Below are 23,413 nucleotides of genomic sequence, written 5' to 3'. Positions count from 1 at the left end.
AAATATATTATATAGGCTTAAATTAAACCTGCCCAGTTCCAACCAAAGGGTTTTAATGGTGGCCCCAATACTAACCCTACCCTATCCTACCCTACCTCTGCCCCTGTTGGTCCATCAAACAGGGCTAGTTGCCCTTAGACACGGATAAGGTCCATCAAACAGCTTATGATTTGAATTTCTCGACCATATATCGAATAGAAAAGTGCTAACTCAAACTAATCACTATTATTATTAATACATTTCTCGAGCCCCTCTAAATTTTTTTTTCTTAATTAGTGAGTGAGTGGGCTTAAATATGGTATTGGGTAGGATTAGTGCTAAAGAGCTCCTTGGACTGCCTGATCTGAATCGGAATCCGGAATGTCAAATCTTGGGCTTAATGTCATGGCTCGTTTTTATTACTCGGTCTCTTGGATTTATGCAAATGTAATGGCAGCAATGACGGATTATCGGGGCGGATCCTGCGGGATCCGAAATCCAATCGGGAAAAATTTTAAACTATTTATTATCTTCAATTTTGACCAAATATTTGATTAATTCTTCCTCTATATCAGGTTGCCATTATGTATTACCACGAACTAGACCATCCCACGTCGACGGATGCCGTCCGATCGATTACGCCGTTGCGACGGGGATGGGATCCCGGCCGTCCGTGTGGGTGGGACCCACGTGAGGGCATTAGATCCACGATTCGATTCGTTGTGCCCAAATCCCACACCGACGCGAATTATTTGCGCGGGACCCCACAAGCCAAAAATAGAAAAAGTTGCATCGCCCCTTTCCCCCTTTCCTTCCTCCCTAAAAATCCCACCTTTCTCTCTCTCTCTCTCTCTCTCCCTCTTGCTGTGTCATTGGAAAACTGCTGCTCTCTTCTTCTTCTTCCCTCCCGGGGATTCCTTTCTACAGAGAGAGAGAGAGAGACCGAGAGAGAGACAGAGAGAGAGAGAGAGAGAGAGAGAGAGAGAGAGAGGGCGAGAGATAGAGTTGTAGAGAGAGGGAAGTTGGTGCGTTCGTTCTTTGTCCCTCTCTCTTTGGTTCGGTGTTCCTTGCTTTCCTGTGGCTCTTTCTTCTATTCCTTCCTTGAATCCTCGTCGATCTCTTCCTTTTGATGTTAATGCGCGTGTTGGTATCTCTGTCCGCGGGTGGAGGTATGTATTCGTGTGCGGGCTGTGCGATTCTGTGAGGGGTTGTTTCTATCTTATTGTTTGCAGGAGGGAGGTGGGTTTGTGGAGAAGCACTTCTCTGAGGTCAGATTTGCTGGAATTGGGTTTCTGGGTAGGGTCAAAATCAATTATATATTTTTATTTATTTGTTGAGGTGGATATTCGCTGGGTTTCCTGGTTTGGGATTTGTGTGATTTCTTGCGGGGAATGGGTGGAGTTTGTGTATAATTTTCGTGGTTTTAGGGTTCTGATCTTGATCCGAAGGAGAAATGTCTGCGATTGATGCGTCCATGTATGCCCACAGCCCCGTCCACAAGGCGGTGTTGGATCGGGAATATGCCGGCCTGAAGCGCTTACTTGCATCTCTCCCGCGGCTCGCTGACCCTGCTGAGATCCGGACGGAGGCGGCCTCGATTGCTGAGGAGGAGAAGGCTGACGCGATCTCGGCCGTGATTGACCGCAGAGATGTTCCCAATCGCGAAACCCCGCTCCACCTAGCTGTCAAGCTTGGGGATGCCACCTCCACTGAGATGCTAATGGTGGCTGGTGCTGATTGGAGCCTTCAGAATGAGCAGGGTTGGAGTGCTCTCCAGGAAGCAATCTGCACGAGGGAGGAGAACCTTGCAAAGATCATAGTTAGACACTACCAGCCACTGGCCTGGGCCAAGTGGTGCCGGAGGCTTCCGCGATTGGTGGCGACTATGGGGAGAATGAGAGATTTCTACATGGAGATCACTTTCCATTTTGAGAGCTCGGTGATCCCCTTTATATCACGTATCGCACCTTCTGATACCTACAAAATTTGGAAGAGGGGGTCGAATCTGCGGGCTGATATGACACTGGCTGGATTCGATGGTTTTAGGATTCAGCGGTCTGATCAGAGTATCTTGTTTCTTGGGGAAGGGTCGGAGGATGGGAAGGTGCCGCCTGGGTCACTGTGCATGATATCTCACAAGGATAAAGAGGTGATGAATGCATTGGATGGAGCAGGGACTCCTGCCTCCGAGGCAGAGGTCGAACAAGAGGTCTCTGCAATGTCCCAAACAAATATCTTCCGTCCGGGTATTGATGTCACGCAGGCAGTGCTCCTCCCACAGCTGACGTGGAGGAGGCAGGAGAGGACTGAGACAGTCGGTTCTTGGAAAGCTAAGGTGTATGATATGCACCATGTAGTAGTTAGTGTGAAATCGAGGCGGGTCCCTGGTGCCATGACCGATGAGGAGTTCTTTTCATCTTGTAATGACAATGATACCGAGACTGAAGAATTTGATGACATCTTGACGGAGGAAGAGAAGAAGCAGTTGGAAACTGCCCTTAAAATGGAATCACCAGATATAAATGAGGAAGGCCGACCTGATGCCTTCACAGGCCCTCGACATAGTTGCTATGTGCAAAGGGATATTCCTGTTGAGGACATGAGTAGCTGTAGCTACAGCGAGAGTAAGCAAGATAAAAGGGGTTGGTTTGGTAACTGGGGAAAGAGGGGACAAAGTAACAAGCCAGATGGGCACAAGAAGACTGTAGCACCAAGGAGCTCACTTTGTGTAGATGAGAAGGTTAGTGATCTCCTTGGTGATTCTCCATCAAGGTTTCAGCGTAGGCCAGGAAGGCATTCGGTTGAAGTTGTTGTCAGGGGGGAGGATCTTAGGAAGGCGAAGGATGGGGATTCAAGAAAATCTGCTACAAGTTTAGAAAATCATCGCCGTAAAGAGGGTAGCAAGGAAAGTGAGTATAGAAAGGGATTAAGGCCTGTTCTCTGGCTTTCTCCAGACTTTCCACTTCGCACTGAGGAGCTTTTACCACTACTTGATATTCTTGCAAACAAGGTCAAGGCTATCCGTCGTTTAAGGGATCTACTTACAACAAAGCTTCCTGCTGGAACTTTCCCTGTCAAGGTATGGGGACTTACATTAGTTGATATCTTAAGTCTTAACTATCTATCACAAATATGATGTCAAGCAGTCTTCAATCCCGGTGGTACTGGTAATTTTGCAGCTATATTTAATGCAGTCATATGATGACATACACACACTCTCACACTCACACTCACATCTGTATTATGAAACTTCTTATACTAATTGTACCAATTTTTGAAGTTAGTGAATGTGTCTTTTTCACAATGTTCCATCTAGAAGTAATATTCACTGCAGCTATCGAAGTAAAAAACTCTTAGTTTGAACCTGACTTTGGTTTCCACAATGTTTAATATTCTTACAATGAAAAGTGAACTATTAATTTGAACCTGACTTAAATAGTCTTACAATAAAAGGAGAAGTACATAAACTTGTCTATTTTTGTGTGAAGTGTTTCTTTTCTAAGATAAATGTCCTTTGATGGGTTAGCTATGAATCTGTGATGGTGCCTGCTTAGTTTATCTCTTCTAGTTATCACTGTTTTGCTTTTCAGCAATTGGACTGTTGTTGCCGTACTTTGGTTTCGCCACTCTTCTTGATATCCTATCTGCAGTAGGAACATTATTTCCTGTTAATACTGGAGTATAATAATGGTTGTGTTTATTCTTTGAGGTTAACAACTAGCCAAGTATTGATCAAGAGTAATACAGACTTATTCTGTTGCAAAATATTGGTTTTCTCTGTGGTTTGTAAATCTTATCTAGATGTAGGGAAGGCTAAGTTTGGGTTCTGAAAATCTTGAAATTATTTGTTTTTCTAATATGTTGTGCTAGAGATTGGCTGTCATTGCAAGTTGCAACTATATTATGTTCTAGCTAATCCATTGGTATTTTCTTTTGAAATGTTGCAATGCATTGTTCAGTTGTGATGCAGCTATATTTTGTATCTTGTAATGTATTATTCGGTGAATGGGACAATTAAGGAGCATTGAGATTATGAGTATTCAGTAGTATTTGCTCTGCACTTTGATCTTTTGATGCCAACTCTGGGATCAGTGAGAAGTTTTATTTTGTTGTACATAGTTTAACTGGCTTTGATTATCAAAATGCCACTGCCACTGCCACTTGATAATGGCTTTTTGTCACATATCACTTTATTGTTATTGTTGTGCTTGACTTTTGATCTACTTGGCAGTTTTATGTTCTAGAACCTGCTATTTGGTGTTTTCTTATGTATGACCATGCTTGCTTTAGTAATTTGAAGTCTTGTTTATGAATCCTCACGAACCATTAGTTAATGTTAAGTGTTTGTGGCATCAAATGGTCTTCTTCGAGTAAAGAATACTGATTACTAGACTTTCTAGTAATTGCTGAACTGAAATGAAAATTATAAACCTTTCATATGCTTGACTTGGCTTTGTATCATGCGTGGAACAGTCTTGCTATCACGATTATATTCTGACTTCTTTTTGAAAATTTTATGTTTTTAGGTGTTCTTTAGGAAACTCTCTTATTTATGGTAATTATTACGGCTATTTGTATATTTTCAGATTTCTGACCTAAAATATTTTACAGAATGTTCATCATATTGTTTTCCATATTAACTAATGTTCTACAAAGCAAATTAACTGATATCTCACAGATTAAATTTTCTGATATGTAAGGAGGATGAGTTGAGACTGTTGAAGATTAACAGTCTTATCTCAATAATTGTTTTTGTCTTAACTTCTGAAGAACTCTTTGAATATGGTTTCACTCTGGCTTGCTTGCCATTTTCCTATTGGTGAACTTTACCTGTGCTGTCTCCTACACTCCTAGTATCTTTGGCCTTAAGTAGACAACTGGCCTAGTTATATTTGAATGCAAAACCTACTACAACACAAGAAGATGCAGTATTAATCCCATGATTGACGGCTCCAATTGAAAGCACCTGATGGGTGGCAATTATAAAACTTAGATACTCGATATTAATATCCAAATTTCTAAATCATGCAAGGAGCTGCAATTATTAGACTTCTGTTACAAAACAAAATACACGATCTCTGTACTCTGGTACTAAACTTGGACCCTGGTTGCAGAGGAAGAATAATTTGTACATTGTTCAGCTTACTCTAGCAATAGTGCAAGATACCTACATTTGACTATAGAGATGGACTTCTCTTTTGACTTCATCATGGTTTCACTGTAGATGGTTGGTACTGTGAAAATAGACCCATGTATCTGAAATTGACAACACTATGACATTTAGCTATATGTCTTTGCTGCAAATCCTGTACAGCACTGGGTTCTGATTATTTTAGCAGGTTGCAAAAGCATTGTAGCTCGAGATGATATAAAAACTAACCACATAAGGAACTTGTCAGAAATGCTCCTTCTGTACAGTCCTTTATGTGGATAGGCCTCATATATGCAACAGGTCATGATGTTCTGACAGGTGTAAACTAATATTCTGAATATTATTAAAAGGGTCTTCTGTCCATTGTTGTTCACTATATTCAGTTATACTAGTCTTTGAAGATGCTCACTTGGCTTTGCAATGAGGTCCAATGCAACATCAGCGATTGCAAGGTTTAAAATTTAGGCCATAATTGTTCTTGTACTTTAAGGAATGCAAATTACGATAGTTTCTCTCTCTCTCTCTCTCTGCTGTTTATTATAGATGTAGTACTTCAGTTAAAAGCTCAAAATGCTGATACTGCATGACTTTTCCTATTGTTGATGTTCCATAAGCTTAGTAAGTTCTAGCACATGAAAATATTTTTTCCATTTTTGGTTAGTGGATATTTGAGCACTAGTGGACATCTCAAGTCAATTTGCAAATTTTCATGGGTAACAGAGTCAAATATTGCTTATTTTCCTTGTTTGCTAGTAATATACACCTAGAAGAGGAGCAAAATGACAGCATGGTGTATCTCAGTTTATCATCTCCTGATCCATATATGTTTTCTTTCCTTTTGTCAAATTTAATACATCAGTTTTCAGATATTCTTATGTTTAGCATCTTCTCAGTAACGAGTTAATTCTTCCAGGTTGCAATTCCAGTTGTACCTACTATCAGAGTCCTTGTGACATTCACAAAATTCGAAGAGCTACAGCCACTGGAAGAGTTCTCAACACCTCCTTCAAGCCCTGAGAAGAAGAATCCCGTAACACAGCCTTCAAGCTCTTGGATTCAGTGGATAAAGGCACCTTACCGACAAAACTATTCTGTGACATCAGGACCCAGTAGCCGCGTAGAAGACATCCAGGATCCTTTTGTGATACCTCCTGAGTACACTTGGACAACTCCTGAAGCGAAGAAAAAGAAGATGCAGGAAAATAAGAGCAAGTCTAAGAAAGGAAGAAATCAGAATCATTGATGTTGTGCACTAGATGAAATTTGAGTGGGATTCTTGAAAGATATGCACTACAAAAATTTGGGTGTAGTTTGACTGTCGGTATTCTTTCAAAGCCATGCCGATTAATGACAACTGTAAAATGCTGCCTGGAGCTGTTCTCTCTTGTTGAACTTTGAATGAAATGAATTTAGCTAACCTGGTGGATGAATGTAAAATGTCAGGGACCACTTGTAGCCATGTTTGGATGTTAAAGATTTATTGAACATTCTTTCTTTCTACCAAGTTAATACACTTCTATCAGTATCAGCTTGTCTTGTCTTCTTTATATTGTGCATGCATGTAGTTTTGTATCATCATGAGGATTATATGCCCTCTTCATCCTTATTGGATTTGATATTAGCTCATGCTATGATTTTTCTTTTTCTTTTTTATTTTTCGAGAGAGGTGAAAATTTATTGGCGTCCCACTAATAAGACATTTTCTAAAGCTGAACTTTGCATTAGACTAATAAGAAAATTGAAACCAATCGTGCTGACTTTATTCTCTGGGCTAGAAATTGCGGATGTAACCTTTTGCTCCTGAATAGCTACTAGTAATGTTGGTACCCGTTGATAGAAAGCCCGTGAGCTGCTTGCTATACTCAGTGTTCAGGATAGATTTTCCAACAGTTCCAATTTCCAAATGGTATATAGCATTTGATTCCTAAAATCTTATAGTTTACATCAGAACTTTAATTTACAAATGCATAACACTAGGAACACGATACAACAAAGCAAAGCAAACAACAGCATCAAATATTCCCTTCCAATCACAGGGTTAACCCTATGGATCTCCCCGATGCAATCTACACCATTTCGTCCATTGCAGTGTGGTGATCCGGTGCAATCTTCACCATCTCCGTGTGGTCTGAAACATAACCGTGCTCCGGGATCTCTCATCACCACCTTGCTTCCAAGCAAGATAGAGTTAGTCACTCCCTGTATGTTGTTGTTCACATAAACATTGATGCAGAAGCAATCAGTCCCCCGGACAAGCTGCGGACATCGCCGGATAGACATTGTAGCTCCTATATTCGTGCCATTTGAAGCAAGATGATCATGCTCAGAGTAGGCAGAAGAGCTGTCTCCAGGAGCCATCAATATGCAACACTAGATCATTTCAATTCCAAGAGAAACAAATGGTTCCATATTTACTTATACAATCCAATGCACTTTCTTACAACAGCAAGCAAGGGTTCAGATTCCTGAGAATTACTTATGCCTGCAAGTTTGCCTCCATATGTGAATAAGCCATTGCCTTGTGAAAGCAGTAAACTTTTGTCAGTTGTGCCTTGAATATAAGCTTTGAATCTTTCAAGATTTACAAATGAATGCAAGCAAAGGTTTGCTACTTGAGACTCCCAACACAAAAACATTCAGAAACAACTACACTCATGGGGCATACTTAATGGTGTGGAGTGATGCATTTTTGATAATGTACAAACTATATTACACATGGATTCATTGATAAATACACGATTACAGGGAAGTTACAATGTTGAGTTCACAATACCCATGAGTCTCCCCTTACAACACCAAAACTTGTCTCAAATCGACCAAAGCTGGTGTCTGGTATTTATTGCCTTGGGCTTACAAGCAACTGTCCTGGAGATGGGGAAGAAGATCCTGTTAGTCCCAGTGCTCCCATTAGAGGGCCATATTACCACAACACCCTCACCTATTCCAGTGCTACACTGGAACCAGAAGCACATACAAAATGCTGAGTGGTTTCACTGAAAGAAATGTAGCATAACACTTTCTGTCAGTTCTAGTGAAGTTTCATCTTGGACGATTATCAATAGTATTGCACTCTCAGAAGCATTAATAATACTTGGATGATTACTAATTTATCACCATTATAGCACATATCAGAGCAGAGGGATAATAGTAACACTGAAAATAAGTAAGAAAGCAGTGTGCATAAGAGGGACAGATTCTTTCTACACATACTTTTGACAGATCCTCTGGAAACTAAAAGCAAAACAATGCTTGTACTAGTCATCCAAGAATATTTAATTATGCTTAAGCAATTAAATGGACCTTAGACCTTAGTAGAAATCCAAAACACACTCATGCCGACAGTTAATTGGTGTGCTACCATTGCGATAGGACTATGTTAGATTCCATTGAGTTCAAAGAGTACAATCAGTACTATATACAGTATCTACAACATGTCAACACCCAGGACTGATGAAAAATCATATTTTATAACCTGGAATATACATCCATGATCATAAATAAGATTCTGGATTCAAATTCAAACTGGAGATTTGGAACAATTTTTGAAGTCACGGGAAGTAGTTTTAATATAGTACATACTCTGAAGACTCTCCTCTTTTTAAACCAGTTCCAAATCTTCCAATGCAGATGTCATGTAATGTTCTGACTGGCATATAGGTCAAAGTGTGGCTCCTTTTGTTCAGGTCATATCCTCTGAAACATGTTTGCATGCATACAGATCTAATGCATTCCAACAGTTTAGGGCTAACCTCTACAGAACCCCAAAATCCCCATCAGCAATCAACAGTTATTTATTTAGAGGGACGAGCTTCGCCACTCATCTACATTAAAAACTAGTAAAGGTGATTGCATTTCACTTATTAGTCCCTCTTTGTTCTGTAATCTCAGAATAACCCTTCTTGCAACAGGTTCATATGGATCCTGAGATTTTACATTATTAAAAGCTAGTTCTCCTGTTCACCTACAGGAAGACACATCATCCTAGGTATCATATGACTTGCAGAGTCATTCCTATAAAGCGTCTTCTGACCTGTTCACCTGACATCCTTCCATTCCATCTTAGGTGCCCAGGAAGGCCTGTTAGCCTGATCACCATGTGACCTGTAATAATAGACTCTTTACTCATCATATGACTTGTTCTCCTGACAAAGAGACTATGGTACAGGATGCCAAACCTTTAGAAAGTAGTGAGCATGACATATTCACCAAATAGAAAGACCATGCTGATACCAACTATCACAAACTTGGCTACCTCATTAATTATCAACTGTGCGATATCCAACTTCCTGCTCAACATCGATTAGCCTTAATGGTCACATGCCAGCAAGACTTAGAGTGAAACAATTGACAAGAAGAGAAGTCACAAGATAGTCCGAGAGAAGTGGAAAGGAAAATAATTTTTCACTACAACTCTTGATTATAACTTTCAGAGGTTGCAGAATACTAGGATATACCACTGGACATTCGTTCATTATTAGAGCATTCTAGATTACTCTAAAATCTTCTCACCAAAAGAGGTCCTCGAAATACTAGATTTCTTGCAAAATATCTTAGGCACCATATAAGTAGTATGTGTATTATTCTCTATAAGGTTCTTAAAAAGCTCTATATTCCATAACACAAACCTTGAGGAATTCATCTTATCTGGCTGTGAGTGAATGTATTGGGTTAAGGACCTAAGGTGGCGCAAAATTTTCCAAGCCCCTAACATCAAGTTGAGCCCTAGAATAGGTACCCAAGCTGGTCTCTCTAACCATATTAACTGAGCAACAAAACCTCGTCATTCTGGAGATTGAGGTAGGCTATACCATGAGACAAGCCTATATTTTGATATTTCTAGCCCAAATTTCACCCATTAGAGAGGACCAAAAAAGAAATGGGAACAAAAAATCACAAAGGTCATTTAGAGAGCAAAAGCCCAAAATAGCCTTGATTGATGGGCTTTATGCAAGAAACGTCACGACATTAAACTGCCATTACACTCTCCATAGGACTGCTTTTGGAGGAAACTTCTCAAAATTTTCATTGCAGCCTATATAACTATGAACCAACAAAATATAAGCAACCAATAGGTTTTAATCAAGTGAAGGCTCAAATCCTCAAATATCATTTTTTGAAAAGGTCGACCAAGGAACAAGATTTCAGATTTTCTTTCTAGGATTTCCACTAGGGACATTAACTAGAATAACTGCCAGTAGCAAGAAAAATACTACAAGGATTAATAGCAAATTAACTGCTTGCTATATACTAACTATCAAAACTTCCTGACAGTATAAGGCATTATCATATGTTGTAACCTAATGTAGGTTACAAGCACAATGGATTATGAGATTCTGTTTGAGAAACAGGAAGAAAAGAAGATAGTGGTCATTCACAATGTGGTAGATACAGTACTGGTCAAGTGAGCTTAATAAGGCAGCAAGGCAACAGGAGCATTAAGAAAACAAAGCTATACGAGGTAGATATATGCAACGAAGAAGATAACAAGGGATATTTATCAAGAGGAAAAATATGCAGAAATTTGATTGGGAAAATTACCAGCGCCAGAAATTTTACCCAACAAAATGGCACGTCCACAAAAGGAGCATTAAGATGACTTCAGAATGTATTGCCTTCTACAATAGATACTCAACTACAGCATTAATTTCCCCACCCATTCATCTATCATCCCATAATCAATGCTAAGCTCTCTTAAAGGTGGGATGTTCTCCATTGCAAAAATCATCAGATGCGGATATGACGTGTTATAGTGATCAAACAGTACAAACTGCACAAACACGTTAGGGCTGCAGCTATGGCTCACATAGCAAGCTACATTCCTTGCTCTCGACACATCTATAGAGAAATTTAAATCAGGTAAACACGGAAAATCAGGTGGCGCGTAATCGGGGACGACATCAGAAATGTCTCCCCATTCCAACCATCTCGCCGGAAACCGGTTAGGATATACTAAACTGCTTCCATTCATTGCTTGCTGCTCAGACTGCTGCTTCGTTAGCACAAAACCACTAAATTCGCAGATAAACTTCCCAGCTCGAATCAAATCCAAGGACCGAACTCCCCACCCTGTTTCCCTTGACCTAAAGACCTCTAACCGGTTCCTCAGCCCATTCTGGCTCACTCGGTTGGGGCAAGTCACTGGGCATCGGCAATAGGGCCCACACTCGTATACCAGAGGCTTCCCTCTCAGAAGTATCCCATTGCCATCATAAGCAAACTCGCCACCATTCCTCTCTGCGCAATAACAACCGATAGAGCAATTTGACGTGCACTCACACCCACCCCCTCCTTCCCCAAACTTGCCTTGCAAAGCAGAAGCAGGGAAGATTGGGTGAGTGAGGTACTCAAACAACAAAGGGTCCTGGTCATCATCAATGTCATTAAACAGCAAAACAGGAAAATTCTCCTTCCCCATCGAAATGTCAAGGCTAAGGTACCCTGCTGGCCTCATACCCAAAGGATTCCCCTTCAATTCCTCGGCAAGCCTGAGATTCCCACTTCCCATCTCCTCCTGTCCCTCAATTCTCAACATCTTGTATTTATACACTCCAAACCCCGACTTTCCAACATCCAACCAGCACTCCACAACCTTATACAACCCATCATACACATAAACCTTGTTCGTGGGGCTCTTATCAGACTTCACTCCTCGAATAACCCTAATCTCAATGCCATAAGTCATGCTTCTCTCAAGCGCAAGATTGCCGCCCTCTAACTTCTGATCAATGCAATGCTTGTTTAAATTTCGGTCCCTGCCACCGTGGCCAGTGTATATGAGCATATCACCCTTGTCGTCATCGTCCTCATAGCCGCCGGACACAATGATGCTAGTGGCGATGGGCTCGCCAGATGCAGAACGCGTGGCGGACACATAGTCGATTCCGGCCTGCACCTGGCCGTGGAGGCCCAGCACGCAGAGCTCCATGCGGAAGAAGAAGGCGTCGCCGACGCCAATCCCGGGGATAGACCCTATAATTCGCTTGTCGCGGTTGAGCCAGAGCTCGCGGTCCGCCATGAGTGCGGCGGCACGGAGGTCAGCGCGAGTCCGGCGGGTGAGGAGACCCAAGGTTTCAGCTTTATCTTCCTCCTTCATCAATAGGGTTCGCAAGCACTCGTAGGTGATGCGCGCGCGGCGGACGAGGTCGCGAAAGTAGATCTGGTCACGAGGGTTTAGAGAGGACACACGGACCATCTCGGAGGAGCGGGCCTTGCGCTTCCTGGAGACGACGATCGCGCCAGCTCCGGCAGCTTCCTCAGTCAATGGCGCCGCCGGGACGATTGCACCAGCGCCGGCGCCGGCGGCGGAGAGGAAGAGGTGGGCGAGGCGGTAGTACTCGGCGAAGAGCGCGTCCTCATCGGAGTTGGAGGAGAGGGGGTTTTGGAGAGAAGCGAGGAGAAGACTAGAGTTATTGCTAGGATTTTGGGGGAGGGGAGGTGGAGCTGGCGGCTCTAGCGGACCGGCAGGTTCGGGCAGGCAAATCGGCTCCGCCTTCGGTTCGCGCTTGGGAAAGGGGAGGAGGTTAAGGTCTGGGAAAGGAGAGGAGTCCATTGGAGAGCGACAATTTTGCCCTTTTTGGCAAATGCGCTAAAAATTTAATGGGAAGAGCGATTTCCGGAAGGAGGAGGAGGAGGAGGAAGAGGTAGATGGAAGAAGAGGGCGGAGGAGGAGACCGAGACGGTGGAAATGCCCAGAAAGGACATTTTCTCGGAATAAACAAAAGCGAAAAATAAAAAATAAAAACCTTTGCTTTACTTTTTATTTTCTTATAAAAATAGAATATGTTTGAGGGCGTTGGAGTGAACTGTGAAGTGTGAAGTGAATGAGATCGGTAAACTTATTATTTACCCAACAACTACCCCCACAGTATTGTTATGGTTCTATTTATAATTTTCAAACGATTTTTGCCTTACTATGTTGTTTTCTTTTCTTTTCTTTAAAATTTAAAAATAGATAATTAGACTCGTTATATATAATACTTTTAACTTATTATTATAATAAAGTTGCGGTAAGCCTACGCATGGTGGTAGGTTAAATGAGAGATCCCCTCCATGGATATCGTAGGAATTAGATGATGGAAGGCAATCAGGATATGCCAAATTGCGCCGAAGCAGTGACTTTTCCTGCACTTTCTGATGACAGGATCTGATCCAACTGAACTGGGACAATAGGACAGATGCTTGAACTTGCACTATCTTGGTGTACACGTGTCCCGCAAGAGGTTAAAGCACCTTAAAGGCTGTCGCTACTTGTGTTGGGCACGTGAGTCGCGCGTGCGGACTGGCATACTAATATATTATATACTACACACAGAGGTGACCTCGAATACTGGACTTAGTGGCAGGCAGGTGCTTGCAGTTTGTATATTGTAAAATAGATTAGACATATGACAAGGACCCATCAACTACAATTCCTACTTTAAATTAAAATTTCTTCTCTTTATTATTATTTGTTACTCAACTATTTACATTTTTGGGTCAATGCATAAATTATGTAGGTATGATTAGTCTTTGTTGCATAGTTGCATTATATATAATAATAGATATTCTTCTTCCAATCATGAAGAATAATAGCACAAAGGCATCTCAATCGTCGTAAATCCAAGAGCTAGCCCCATTCGCAAATAAACCGCCTCAATGTGGCACTTTTTATATATCCAGATAACGTCCAAAGGTTATTCACTAGTCAGGATAAGGATTAAGGAGTAGCTCTAATTCTCCATCCCACTTGCTTCGACCTGAAGGAAACTTTTTTTATTTTTCCTACTTAAATGGTTGAGAGCTGTCAGCTGTGGAATAAGCAACTATTATCCGACTTGGATAAATTTATCGGTGGCAAAGCCGTTAATACTTGGAGAATCTTGTTACCGAACTTTCTTCTCTCGTCGGGCTCTCGAGCGCTCTGTAGCAATGGCGGAGCCTAAGAGAAGGGAAGTAAGCAAAGAGGAGAGTGAGAGGAGGAGGAGGAAGGTAGGGAGAGGTGGCGAGGAGCCTCCTCCTCTTCCTTCTCCGGCGAGGGATCCGTTGGTGGTGCTGGGGCCGGACATAATGGGGAGGATTCTTGAGTTCTCAGACGCACGCAGCGTGGCACGATCAGTTGTGTTGTCTCGTGGGTGGCACGAGGTTGCCACCAGCGACAGTCTTTGGGGTCCCAAGGTCGGTTATTGTTTATACTAGATTTTTAATTCCTATAGAAATTGGGTCTTTTTTTTTTCTCTTGGTGATACCGAGTTCTCATTGGATTTATGGAAGCCTGTTTGAAATTAACTATTCAACTTGAAACATGGAGTTTGATTTGATGTTTGTCCAGTATTGGCAGTTTTGGCTAAAGAGAATTAGTAAAGATTATAAAATAAAAGGACTACCTGCCATTATAGAAAGCAGGGCAATTGATTCTTATTGCAGCACCTTGAGCTATTGATATTTCTGACAAGGCATGTATGCTTGCATGACCAATTGCTATCTTTGTTGAGTTTCAAATGATGTCATTCACCTGTAAATGAGAGGTCACAATTTGGGCAGTGATAGTAGAGGATGGAACATAAACTATGTATAGTAAACTTCTCTCTTGCACATATGCATGCCATAATTATTTAGAAATTTCCTGCTTGTGTTAGGCTATAAGCTATATATTACCTGTGTTTTGTTCTTGTCTTATCCTATTCTCTAGATTTTTATATTCTTAAACCTGATTCTCTTTGCAGTGCGAGGAACTATGGATGGGGAAGGCCCACATTCCTCGCGTGTCGAAGATACGAGGAGCTGCGAGGTTAGCAGTTTATTCTATGTCCATTATGGACGGCAAACGGGTGAGTGGAAGGTTCGATTGGATACTAGATTGATATTTTTTTTTTTTAGCAGTGCAGTAGTGAATATATGATGTCATGAACAAAAGCGGCTTGCTCGATTTCCACGATTTCCAATATATTTATACTACGACTTTCCCTGTCAGATATATTATGATATTGCTGGTAGAATTTGGAATTGCTGCAGGTGGTTATATTTCAGGTGTTATTTCTTTTCTTTGTTATTGTCTGTATGATAATTATTGATTCTTAAGGCATCGAAAACTTGCTTGCAATCTTTTCTTTTGTTGTTGCCACAGGGATTTTTTATTTATTTAGTGCATTACAGTGCACAAACTTGAACACATTTGGCAGACCACATGTATAAGAAATACTGTGATAAGACTATTAGACATAATAGGAAGTTAGGAAGATAAGGTAAAGTTTGCCTATATACTATTTTGTAACATTCATTTAGAAAGAAGACTTTCAAGCCCTCTTAGGAGGGCTTCATTAAGGAAAATAAGCCTTTTCAATATATGTATATGAGCTTGATTTATATCTTCTAACGCCCCCCTTAGGCCTACAAGGGAGAAAAGGCATTGAAGCAAACTACCGTTGCATGAGGGCTGTTCTTTCAGCTCTGTTTCACCACTCAGGTAGTGTGGGAGCAACTTTTCAGAAAAAAAATGAATGTGTGTTTGTCTGGAGCACTAAATAAATGAAAAACTAAACTGTATGTATGTATCAGAGTGAACAGTCAACTGTAATCTGCAACTGAATTGTTGTAAGTTTTGCATTTTGGAAGGAGAGGGGAAGGGGGAACCATCCCTTCCTAAAGCCTCCCTTTATAGATACAGATTGTTAACTGTATAACACTTTTAATAATTTACCTCTGGAAAATACTGCTTTAGAATGTTCTCACTATATAGTGGTTTAAGTTGTGAGTAGGAACTCTTGGATTATATTCTGATTTTGCGGAACTTTTGATTTCATGATTCAGGCTCGTATTACAAAGGAAGATCTCTGTGACCACATGTGGGAATATCGTTTCAAGAAAGTAAGTTCCACTGTTTCTGTGCCCATATCCTTGGCTTGTTACTGTTCTAGTCTAATTAGAATCTTTGTTATGCTTGGTCAATCTGTAATCCATGAAAACCTTGCCCATAAAACTACTTGCCAAAAAAGGTTATTTGGTGACAAACCTCTGCATGCCAATTCTCTCTATCTCTGAAATGCAGCATTTCTGTTGATTGTTGTACATAAATTTATTTTGCTAAAGAATTTCTTGGCAGGACTGTTACATTATGTGAAGCGATTTCTTGAGATACATGGAAATGTATGCAAACAAAGCCATTTACTTTTTGAAGTTACAAAGTTCTTATGATTCATGGAAATGTATGGAAATGTATGCAAACAAAGCCATTTGCTTTTTGAAGTTACAAAGTTGTTATGATTCATCAGTATTCATTCCAGCGTCTGTCTTTGCAGACAGCCCCAGAATATTGGCGCAATCTGGACCCTTCATGGAAGGGTACTGGCCCACCAATGCGTCGCCACTTCCACCCTGATGGCTTCCACACTGCAGACCGTGATGACAGAGTGTGGGGTGGACATGAGTGCACATTCTTAATCATGACCAGCCATGTCGGTGATGGGCGAATCAGGGAACACTATGTCAGGATCAACCGATGGCCTCCAATGACAATGTCGAGGAACGAGGATTGGAGCTGGGAGATGTCCAACCAACTCTGCTGCTACAATAGTATACCTGATGCTGAAAAGGAGGGTGGCACAGGCCCACTCTTTCCAGTCTGGTAATTGTATGACAGTGTTCTAGTATCTCCACGGGTTTTAGCTAAATTTTATGTATATAATATGACAAAAGGATCTTACTAGCTTGTCAGTTTGTCCTGTTTATATGTAATAGTAATATATTATAAGTGAACCTTTGCTCCTATGCAGTAACTAGTGGTTCACTTGATTTCTTGTAACATTGGCTAGTCTTTGTCAGCAGTCTAACATAATCATTATTTACTTGAGTGAGGCTTCAGCATTCAAAAGGGTGGACATGGAATTAGTCTCTTTAGCATCTATATCGATTACAGGATCAGGTGCTTGTCTTTTAAGTCAAAATGTTTAATAGCATCATTTTCCTGCGTGATTTCTGATCTGTTTAGTAGTGAATGAGGACACATTATCAAGCTCTGTATGTTGAAAATTCACATATTTGCAGAACCTACAAAATCAAGCAGCAAACTTTACTCTAGATGAAAAAGAATTGTGATGTGTTCTTGTGATATGTTTAAGCTAAGTCGACAAGAAGCAGGATAAAATGTTGCTCAATGTCAGATAATAATCTAAATCACTGATTGCTACTGTATGAGATTGCACACCCAAGTTTAACATTTAGATAAGACAGTTACAAGAAACCGACAGCAGTTTCATGGACTGATGTCTTTGAGCTTCCTTTTCCCGTAATGTTAGGAATTCCCAGTGTTGAGAAATACTACTGATGCATGGAATTAAATGCAATCCTTGATTTCTTTGAGATCTTTGCTTGGACCTTGGATATATCAATTATATGTAATCCTTGAGGTTTAAAATTTAGTAGTTCTGGATATGACAGAGCTCCAGAGTTCACTGAGAGTTCATTTTAGTTCTTTGTTAAAAGATCATTTGCAGTATCCAGGATAGTCTACTTCATGCAAAAAATTGTACATATAACTGCTGGACAAGAATAATCTGGAGTTTTTCTCAATGATCTTCGAGGGTAACTAATCCTAGTTTATTACCAATTATAAGAATAAGGTGATGGTATCATCTGATTTCTGTGTTTTCCATTATTTATTGATACAATATCTGAATTTAATCGAAATAAGAATTATACAGAAGAAGACATTTGTATCAGATTTCTCTTTTCAAGTAGTAGATGTAAATATACAGTTGTACATTTATGACACAACAAAGGCATAACCAAACATTTGTTGCAATGATCATGTCATCCTCCTACAAGAGCAAGAAAAACAGCTTAAAGAATGTGTGATGACAACTGTGAAAGATCATATATAAAAACATCCCACCACACGAGAAATTTCAACGCATTCTACTTAAAATTAATTTTTACAAAAATTACACAAGATCTGAGTCTAATATGCTAGAGACTCAAGATGATATAAAGATCTGGACCTCATTTCAGTTCTTTGATCTCGTCGAACGCATAGCTGTTTGTCGAGACACCGGCGTAATTGACCTTGTTGAATCGCACCACCACAGGATACTGGTTTTTTGGGTCCTGGAAAGATAGAAAATCATGTATGTGAATAGTTGTTCAAGTGTACCAAATGACTGAGAAAGCACAGGAATAGTTAGTAGTATCTGTCAGGCAGCATTTGATTTGTGAAAATTGTGTGTCGTCAAAGGCTTCAACCATAGGTTTAGCCAGTATGCATTCTATTCTTCATCATTATTCTAATGAAGCTTTCATTAAAATTTTCAAGATTCTTATATGAAGATAATAAGTGAGTACTTTTGAATTCATGAAAGATACTGATATGAACTGAACTTTTTTAGTTTGTCGGGTTTGATCTACCGGCAAAAATTCGAGTTTCCAGTTTTCCATATGATTATTTTGGTTTAAGTGCATAAATTTTGTGATCTTCTCATTATGGCTCTGAATTACAACTAGTCATTTGGCAAGAACAAAATGCATAGAAAGCATACCATATCAGAACACAGATATAACGCAAGTAATACCTGATCAACGGTCACAACTGATCCAATGCCATTGTACCAGTAAGATTCCCTCCTAAGAACTTTTACCTGCAGGTGATCAATGAGCTTACTGTTTAATTATGTACAAAAAATATGCTTCAAGTTTCATATATTCCCATTGAAACAGGGTTTTTTTTTTTATGTTCATCTAAATATATCTCTCTCTCTCTTTCTATATTCATATGCATATACTATCTTACAGTTCTAAAAGTATTCATTTTTTGCTCAACATGTGCTTCAAGTTCAGAATAATGCAATGGCATAGAATTATCTTGAAAATTTGATCAGCTGATGGAATTAGTACAGCGGTAAGAATTCTGGTTGTGCTTTCATGTTGATGTTCATTGATCATATTAACTTACCATTACTTTAGAAACTCAAGTTAGTAGAAAATAATTCTGTTTATATTTATATTCTCACACTCTTCTTCATTTATATCAACTCTTGAGCTGTCAGAGAAATAAATTCTATAGTTATATTCCAACAGATCATACCTGTGTTCCTCTCTTAGGGCCGACCGACGGCGGCGGCGGCGGGGCCGGAGGTTGCCCGCCGCCCTCTGCACGAACCACCAATCTTCTGTTGGCACGTGGGGAAATCCTGGCGGTGGATACGTTGGAGGTGAGCACGAAACTTGATGCAGCCGAAGCCATGCCGGTGGTTGCCATAGTGGTAGTATTTAGTGAGCAGTATATGATTGATCTCCAATATGGCCTCAGAGATGAATGAGAAAAGTTTTATCTCCCAGTAGTCGATGTTGGCGTTGCAGTGAGTTTCCTCCACTGGGATGTCGCCACGTTGCACCTAATCCACTCGGGGTGGGAGGAATTTCGTGCAACTAGCTGGGTACGTGGTGACCCGTGATTGGCTGTTGTGGATAACGTCTCAACTTTTATAATATATGTGGGATTGGATTTGGGTCGAGGCCCAGGCCCAGTCAGACTACTAGAGTTGGGCTTGATAGAAGGAGAGCAACTGATGAATGGCTATCTTTGGTACACACCACAACCCAATCACTTCACTACGACATCTCCTAAGGCCTTCTCTCTCCTCTCCAAAATCTCCTTGGCACTCCTGACCACTCCTCTGCTCTCTCTCTAATCCTCCAACTACCAGAGAATGGCTACAATGCGATCTCTGGGTCTCTCATCACCTGTTTCCAGATGCCACCGACCTCTTCACAATCTTGCAGGTTTCTCTCCCCTCGTCTTACCATGAACTCACCTGTAAATGGCTTGTGTTGGTCTGAGCTGAATTTGTTTTGCATGTAGACAGGAACAGAGGGAGAACAAGGGGTTTAAGGAAGTGGGTCATGTTTCTTTTTTCATTGTCCCTCCATTTTGCTTGATTTATGCCTATAAATGGTCTGTTTTTATTAGTTGTTAAGTAGTGTTCTTGGCTTACAGGTTTCATGAAGGGTTTGAGAGGGATTGTTTGATTTCAACTTATTTTGACATTTGGAACAGTATATGGCTGATGATGCTTGTTGGAGATTTAGCTTAATTAGAACTTATTATATAATATTCCACAGAAGGACATGAAGAGATTGAAACATTAGAAGTAACAAACATGACTCCAAGACACCTCTTTTTTCTTATTTTTTTTTCTGTTTTTTTTTTGGAAGATGTTGATTTTTGTCAGGCATGCAATGAAGAAGCCCTAAAGTTAAATGTTGTAGCAAGATAAACATAAAAATATGTCCTGGAATTTTTAGATACTTGAGGATTATAACTGCCTTAATGTAGAACGAAATACATTCTAAAGCTAAGAGTTCTCAGATACTGATAGCCCTTCATGGGAACTCAGAAAGTGAAAACTACACACCGACTCTGAACGAATCTGAATTGTCATTGTCTGAAGCCATGTTTTGAGAGATTTGTTTTTAAGATGTGCACAATTTTAAATAGAAGGTACTTATATAATTTCATTGATTTGCTAGTTGCTGTTGATTATTCGCTGTTAATAAACCATAGATTCCTGGGAAAGACAAATAATTTAATATGCTATAAAGTCTCTCAGCCTCAGGTAAATTTAAGAATAGTTGGGAATTCTTGTTGAGTTAAGCATAACAAAGGTTGGGACTTGCATGAAGAAAACTGCTCAGCACTAAGGATTTTAGTAGTGAAAAAGCTCCTTTATTTGAAATCACGCAAAGCTTAGCCTAAACAACTAAGAGTGAATAAAACTGCACATATTTCTAGTCTATTTTAGTCAATTGTCAAAGTCGCTATGTTATACAGTATAAATTGAAATATAACCATTACAATAGCTCAAAACTACTTTCTTATCGTACTCATCATAATATCATGTACTTCCTGGTATATTGCCTACTTTTAGAAGATATACCGAGTGTTGGAGATACTGTTTATTGAGAATTCTTGTCAAACAACTTTGCTGAGGTTTCTATGTATTACATGACAGTATGAACTATCCAGCTAATATGTGTTTGCCTATGGGTATCTCAGATTACCAGCTTCAAAGAAGGAAAATTTGGAGGCACTGTACTTAATTTAACATTTCCATCTGGTCGAGTTGACAATACTGTGAAAACATGAATTAATTCTTTCCTTTTCTATTCTTAAACCAGTCTTTCATTGGTTGCCTTTTTTATAAACTATTTAATGACAATATTTGTCTTTTACTTCTTCCACTTGTCATTATAATTGTGTGAACTATTATATTCACCTGTTTTTTTAAGAGCTAATCTCACTGGGTTTGTCAAGTCCTTAAGATGTGAGGTTTCTCCTTTTCTGGTAGTAATAAATCTACAATAGCTTATTCTGAATTTCGTGAATTTGACAAAATGACCATGTTATGGTAATAGCTGCTTAAAATACTATGCTATATTCCACTTTGCTGGGCATTTCTCCTGGCAATCTCTTATTTATATGAAACTTCTTAAAATAATATTTAATTATATGAGCATCGAAATTCTAGCTTTTCTTTTTCTTTTTCTCTTTGTCAAAGACACATGTTTGTTGATAGAACTCTTTATTATATCATTCTGATTGATTATAATCATTTTGACCTTTCATTCTTGTGCAGGCTTTGTATCTCTGTCTGGAATCCCTTGCCAGAGCATACATTCCTCATTCAATGGCCAATCTTTGAGGATATCTTCTCGAAGGGCCGCTCCTATTAGAGGATGCTCCCGATTGTCTACACAAATTATGATGATGGTCAAGCCAGCGATTCAATTTATCCAAGGCACTGATGAGCAGACAATTCCAGATGTTCGATTGACAAAATCCCGTGACGGTACAAATGGTGTTGCCACTTTTATCTTCGACCAGCCTTCGGTATTCGACTCATCTGGCGAGCTGGGAGACATCACTGGCTTCTTCATGATTGATGAAGAAGGCGTGATTCAGTCAGTTGATGTCAGTGCCAAGTTTGTAAATGGAAAGCCTTCGAGGATAGAAGCCAAATATATCATGAGGACCCCAAGAGATTGGGATAGATTCATGAGGTTTATGGAGAGGTACTCTGAGGCAAATGGTCTGCAATTCTTCAAGAAATGAGGCTGCCCAAATCTTTCATTACTTCCTGTTTCCTGTCTTCCATTCAACTATGCCAATGCATGTGTTGTTGTTGTTAAAAATGCAAAATTTTGTTCATTCAGTAACAGTTGTGATATACTCCTCCTACTCGGTTTGGTTGAGGTTTCCATGTCAAATTACTTCCTTCATCAGTATGTAACCTAATTTTTCCTCAATATATACACAGCTAGAATGCCCAGATTAAGATTTTGCCCTCAATGTGCTACAAGAAAGAACTGTGGCATATGTACTAATTCATTATCTCGATGACTGTTCTGATACTTTTTTTAGGGAAATTTTCAAATTACACCCTATGTTTTAGTGATTTTTTTTATTAGCACCCTGTGTTTGAGCTATTTTTGCGGTTAATGATATTTTCTTACTAGATTTGCTAAATAATCCTTGATAAAAAATATTATCAAAAAGTTGGAATCTTTTAAAGGTAATTTAGGCAAGGGTAGAAGTTAAATGAAATGGAAAGAAGTGATTTTTTTTCTTCTTGGTATTTTAAAAGCTAAACTTTAGTGTGGCTAATGAAATATTCTTATTGAGATATTGCTTTGTTAGAGGTTGATTAGATTAAAATTTAACAGAGAGTGTGACACCTTTATTTATGTTTTGTAACACATTATCCTTAATTATATTAAACTTTTCAAAATATTATTTTCATTAGTTTTTGGTCATTTTTAACTAGAAAATATCTCCTGACTGTTCTGTGATCCATTTAAAACCCTCCAAAGATTATTTTACTCTTATCTTAGTGAAACAAACAAGAGAAAAAGTTAAATGTAAAATGCCCATTTAATATTTCCATTAAGACAAGAGATATTAGATATATTGATATTAAAGTATTGAAAAAATAAATGAATAAAATATATGTGAACATAAGCTGCAGTTCAAAGGGTAACTCTTTCATTTTAATCTTTCACATATGCCAATATTATGATGTGGTCCATCTAGACTTGAAAAGATTTTGGATCTTTCCGAGAGTTATAAAAAATAAATAAAATAGTTTATGTAAAAAATGAGCTTTACTTCAAGTGTTCAAGTGTAATTAATTAATTTTTATTTTTATCTTTCACATATAATAATTTTATGATGTGGTCCATGACCTAGGGACTTAAACATATGGATTCAAAATAAGCATGTTTCAGAGTTCTTGACAAACTAGCCCTCCTAATTTATTT

At 39.5% G+C, this 23,413-nt stretch overlaps 5 protein-coding genes across 8 annotated transcripts; 3 read left to right on the top strand and 2 right to left on the bottom strand.

Moving 5' to 3' along the window:
* Positions 1-800: 800 nt before the first annotated feature.
* Positions 801-6,659, top strand: LOC140782261 (uncharacterized). Its single transcript, XM_073128743.1, has 2 exons — positions 801-3,058; positions 6,045-6,659. Exons 1-2 carry the CDS (start codon positions 1,433-1,435, stop codon positions 6,372-6,374), a joined length of 1,956 nt encoding a protein of 651 aa, XP_072984844.1. The 5' UTR covers positions 801-1,432; the 3' UTR covers positions 6,375-6,659.
* A 991-nt stretch (positions 6,660-7,650) lies between these two features.
* LOC140782640 (histone-lysine N-methyltransferase family member SUVH2-like) lies at positions 7,651-12,867 on the bottom strand. Of its 4 annotated transcripts, none has more exons than XM_073129324.1 (2): positions 10,670-12,867; positions 7,651-8,124 (listed from the first exon to the last, which is right to left on the bottom strand). In XM_073129324.1, exon 1 carries the CDS (start codon positions 12,678-12,680, stop codon positions 10,764-10,766), a length of 1,917 nt encoding a protein of 638 aa, XP_072985425.1. In that variant the 5' UTR covers positions 12,681-12,867; the 3' UTR covers positions 7,651-8,124; positions 10,670-10,763. The 4 variants fall into 4 exon arrangements, with proteins under 4 accessions (XP_072985425.1, XP_072985427.1, XP_072985426.1 ...); XM_073129326.1 differs by having other exon boundaries at positions 7,651-7,996; XM_073129325.1 differs by having other exon boundaries at positions 10,688-12,867.
* Positions 12,868-13,646: 779 nt separating this feature from the next.
* LOC140781520 (uncharacterized) lies at positions 13,647-16,976 on the top strand. The gene is made up of 4 exons (XM_073127530.1): positions 13,647-14,284; positions 14,833-14,937; positions 15,917-15,973; positions 16,405-16,976. The coding sequence occupies exons 1-4, from the start codon at positions 14,039-14,041 to the stop codon at positions 16,732-16,734; spliced, it is 738 nt and encodes a 245-aa protein (XP_072983631.1). The 5' UTR covers positions 13,647-14,038; the 3' UTR covers positions 16,735-16,976.
* Positions 16,977-17,814: 838 nt separating this feature from the next.
* LOC140781522 (uncharacterized) lies at positions 17,815-19,430 on the bottom strand. The gene is made up of 3 exons (XM_073127532.1): positions 19,182-19,430; positions 18,670-18,735; positions 17,815-18,208 (listed from the first exon to the last, which is right to left on the bottom strand). The coding sequence occupies exons 1-3, from the start codon at positions 19,353-19,355 to the stop codon at positions 18,104-18,106; spliced, it is 345 nt and encodes a 114-aa protein (XP_072983633.1). The 5' UTR covers positions 19,356-19,430; the 3' UTR covers positions 17,815-18,103.
* A 252-nt stretch (positions 19,431-19,682) lies between these two features.
* On the top strand, positions 19,683-22,431 carry LOC140781521 (photosystem II reaction center PSB28 protein, chloroplastic). Its single transcript, XM_073127531.1, has 2 exons — positions 19,683-19,879; positions 21,733-22,431. Exons 1-2 carry the CDS (start codon positions 19,807-19,809, stop codon positions 22,206-22,208), a joined length of 549 nt encoding a protein of 182 aa, XP_072983632.1. The 5' UTR covers positions 19,683-19,806; the 3' UTR covers positions 22,209-22,431.
* Positions 22,432-23,413: the final 982 nt, after the last annotated feature.

Source organism: Typha latifolia, chromosome 2 (genome assembly GCF_019914945.1).
Source record: "Typha latifolia isolate L0001 chromosome 2, TyphaL0001v2, whole genome shotgun sequence".
Classification (NCBI taxonomy): domain Eukaryota; kingdom Viridiplantae; phylum Streptophyta; class Magnoliopsida; order Poales; family Typhaceae; genus Typha; species Typha latifolia.
This window is presented reverse-complemented; position numbering and strand designations above follow the sequence as displayed.

What these genes read in the sequence shown, in the direction of transcription:
- LOC140782261 (XM_073128743.1), top strand. Translation starts at nt 1,433, where the DNA reads ATGTCTGCGATTGATGCGTCCATGTATGCCCACAGCCCCGTCCACAAG. An exon ending in CTGGAACTTTCCCTGTCAAG is followed by an intron (nt 3,059 to 6,044) that starts GTATGGGGACTT and finishes TAATTCTTCCAG; the next exon opens with GTTGCAATTCCAGTTGTACC.
- LOC140782640 (XM_073129324.1), bottom strand. Translation starts at nt 12,680, where the DNA reads ATGGACTCCTCTCCTTTCCCAGACCTTAACCTCCTCCCCTTTCCCAAG.
- LOC140781520 (XM_073127530.1), top strand. Translation starts at nt 14,039, where the DNA reads ATGGCGGAGCCTAAGAGAAGGGAAGTAAGCAAAGAGGAGAGTGAGAGG. An exon ending in ACAGTCTTTGGGGTCCCAAG is followed by an intron (nt 14,285 to 14,832) that starts GTCGGTTATTGT and finishes TTCTCTTTGCAG; the next exon opens with TGCGAGGAACTATGGATGGG. An exon ending in GGGAATATCGTTTCAAGAAA is followed by an intron (nt 15,974 to 16,404) that starts GTAAGTTCCACT and finishes CTGTCTTTGCAG; the next exon opens with ACAGCCCCAGAATATTGGCG.
- LOC140781522 (XM_073127532.1), bottom strand. Translation starts at nt 19,355, where the DNA reads ATGGCAACCACCGGCATGGCTTCGGCTGCATCAAGTTTCGTGCTCACC. An exon ending in GCCCTAAGAGAGGAACACAG is followed by an intron (nt 18,736 to 19,181) that starts GTATGATCTGTT and finishes GATCACCTGCAG; the next exon opens with GTAAAAGTTCTTAGGAGGGA. An exon ending in CAGTTGTGACCGTTGATCAG is followed by an intron (nt 18,209 to 18,669) that starts GTATTACTTGCG and finishes CTATCTTTCCAG; the next exon opens with GACCCAAAAAACCAGTATCC.
- LOC140781521 (XM_073127531.1), top strand. Translation starts at nt 19,807, where the DNA reads ATGGCTACAATGCGATCTCTGGGTCTCTCATCACCTGTTTCCAGATGC. An exon ending in ACCTCTTCACAATCTTGCAG is followed by an intron (nt 19,880 to 21,732) that starts GTTTCTCTCCCC and finishes ATTCTTGTGCAG; the next exon opens with GCTTTGTATCTCTGTCTGGA.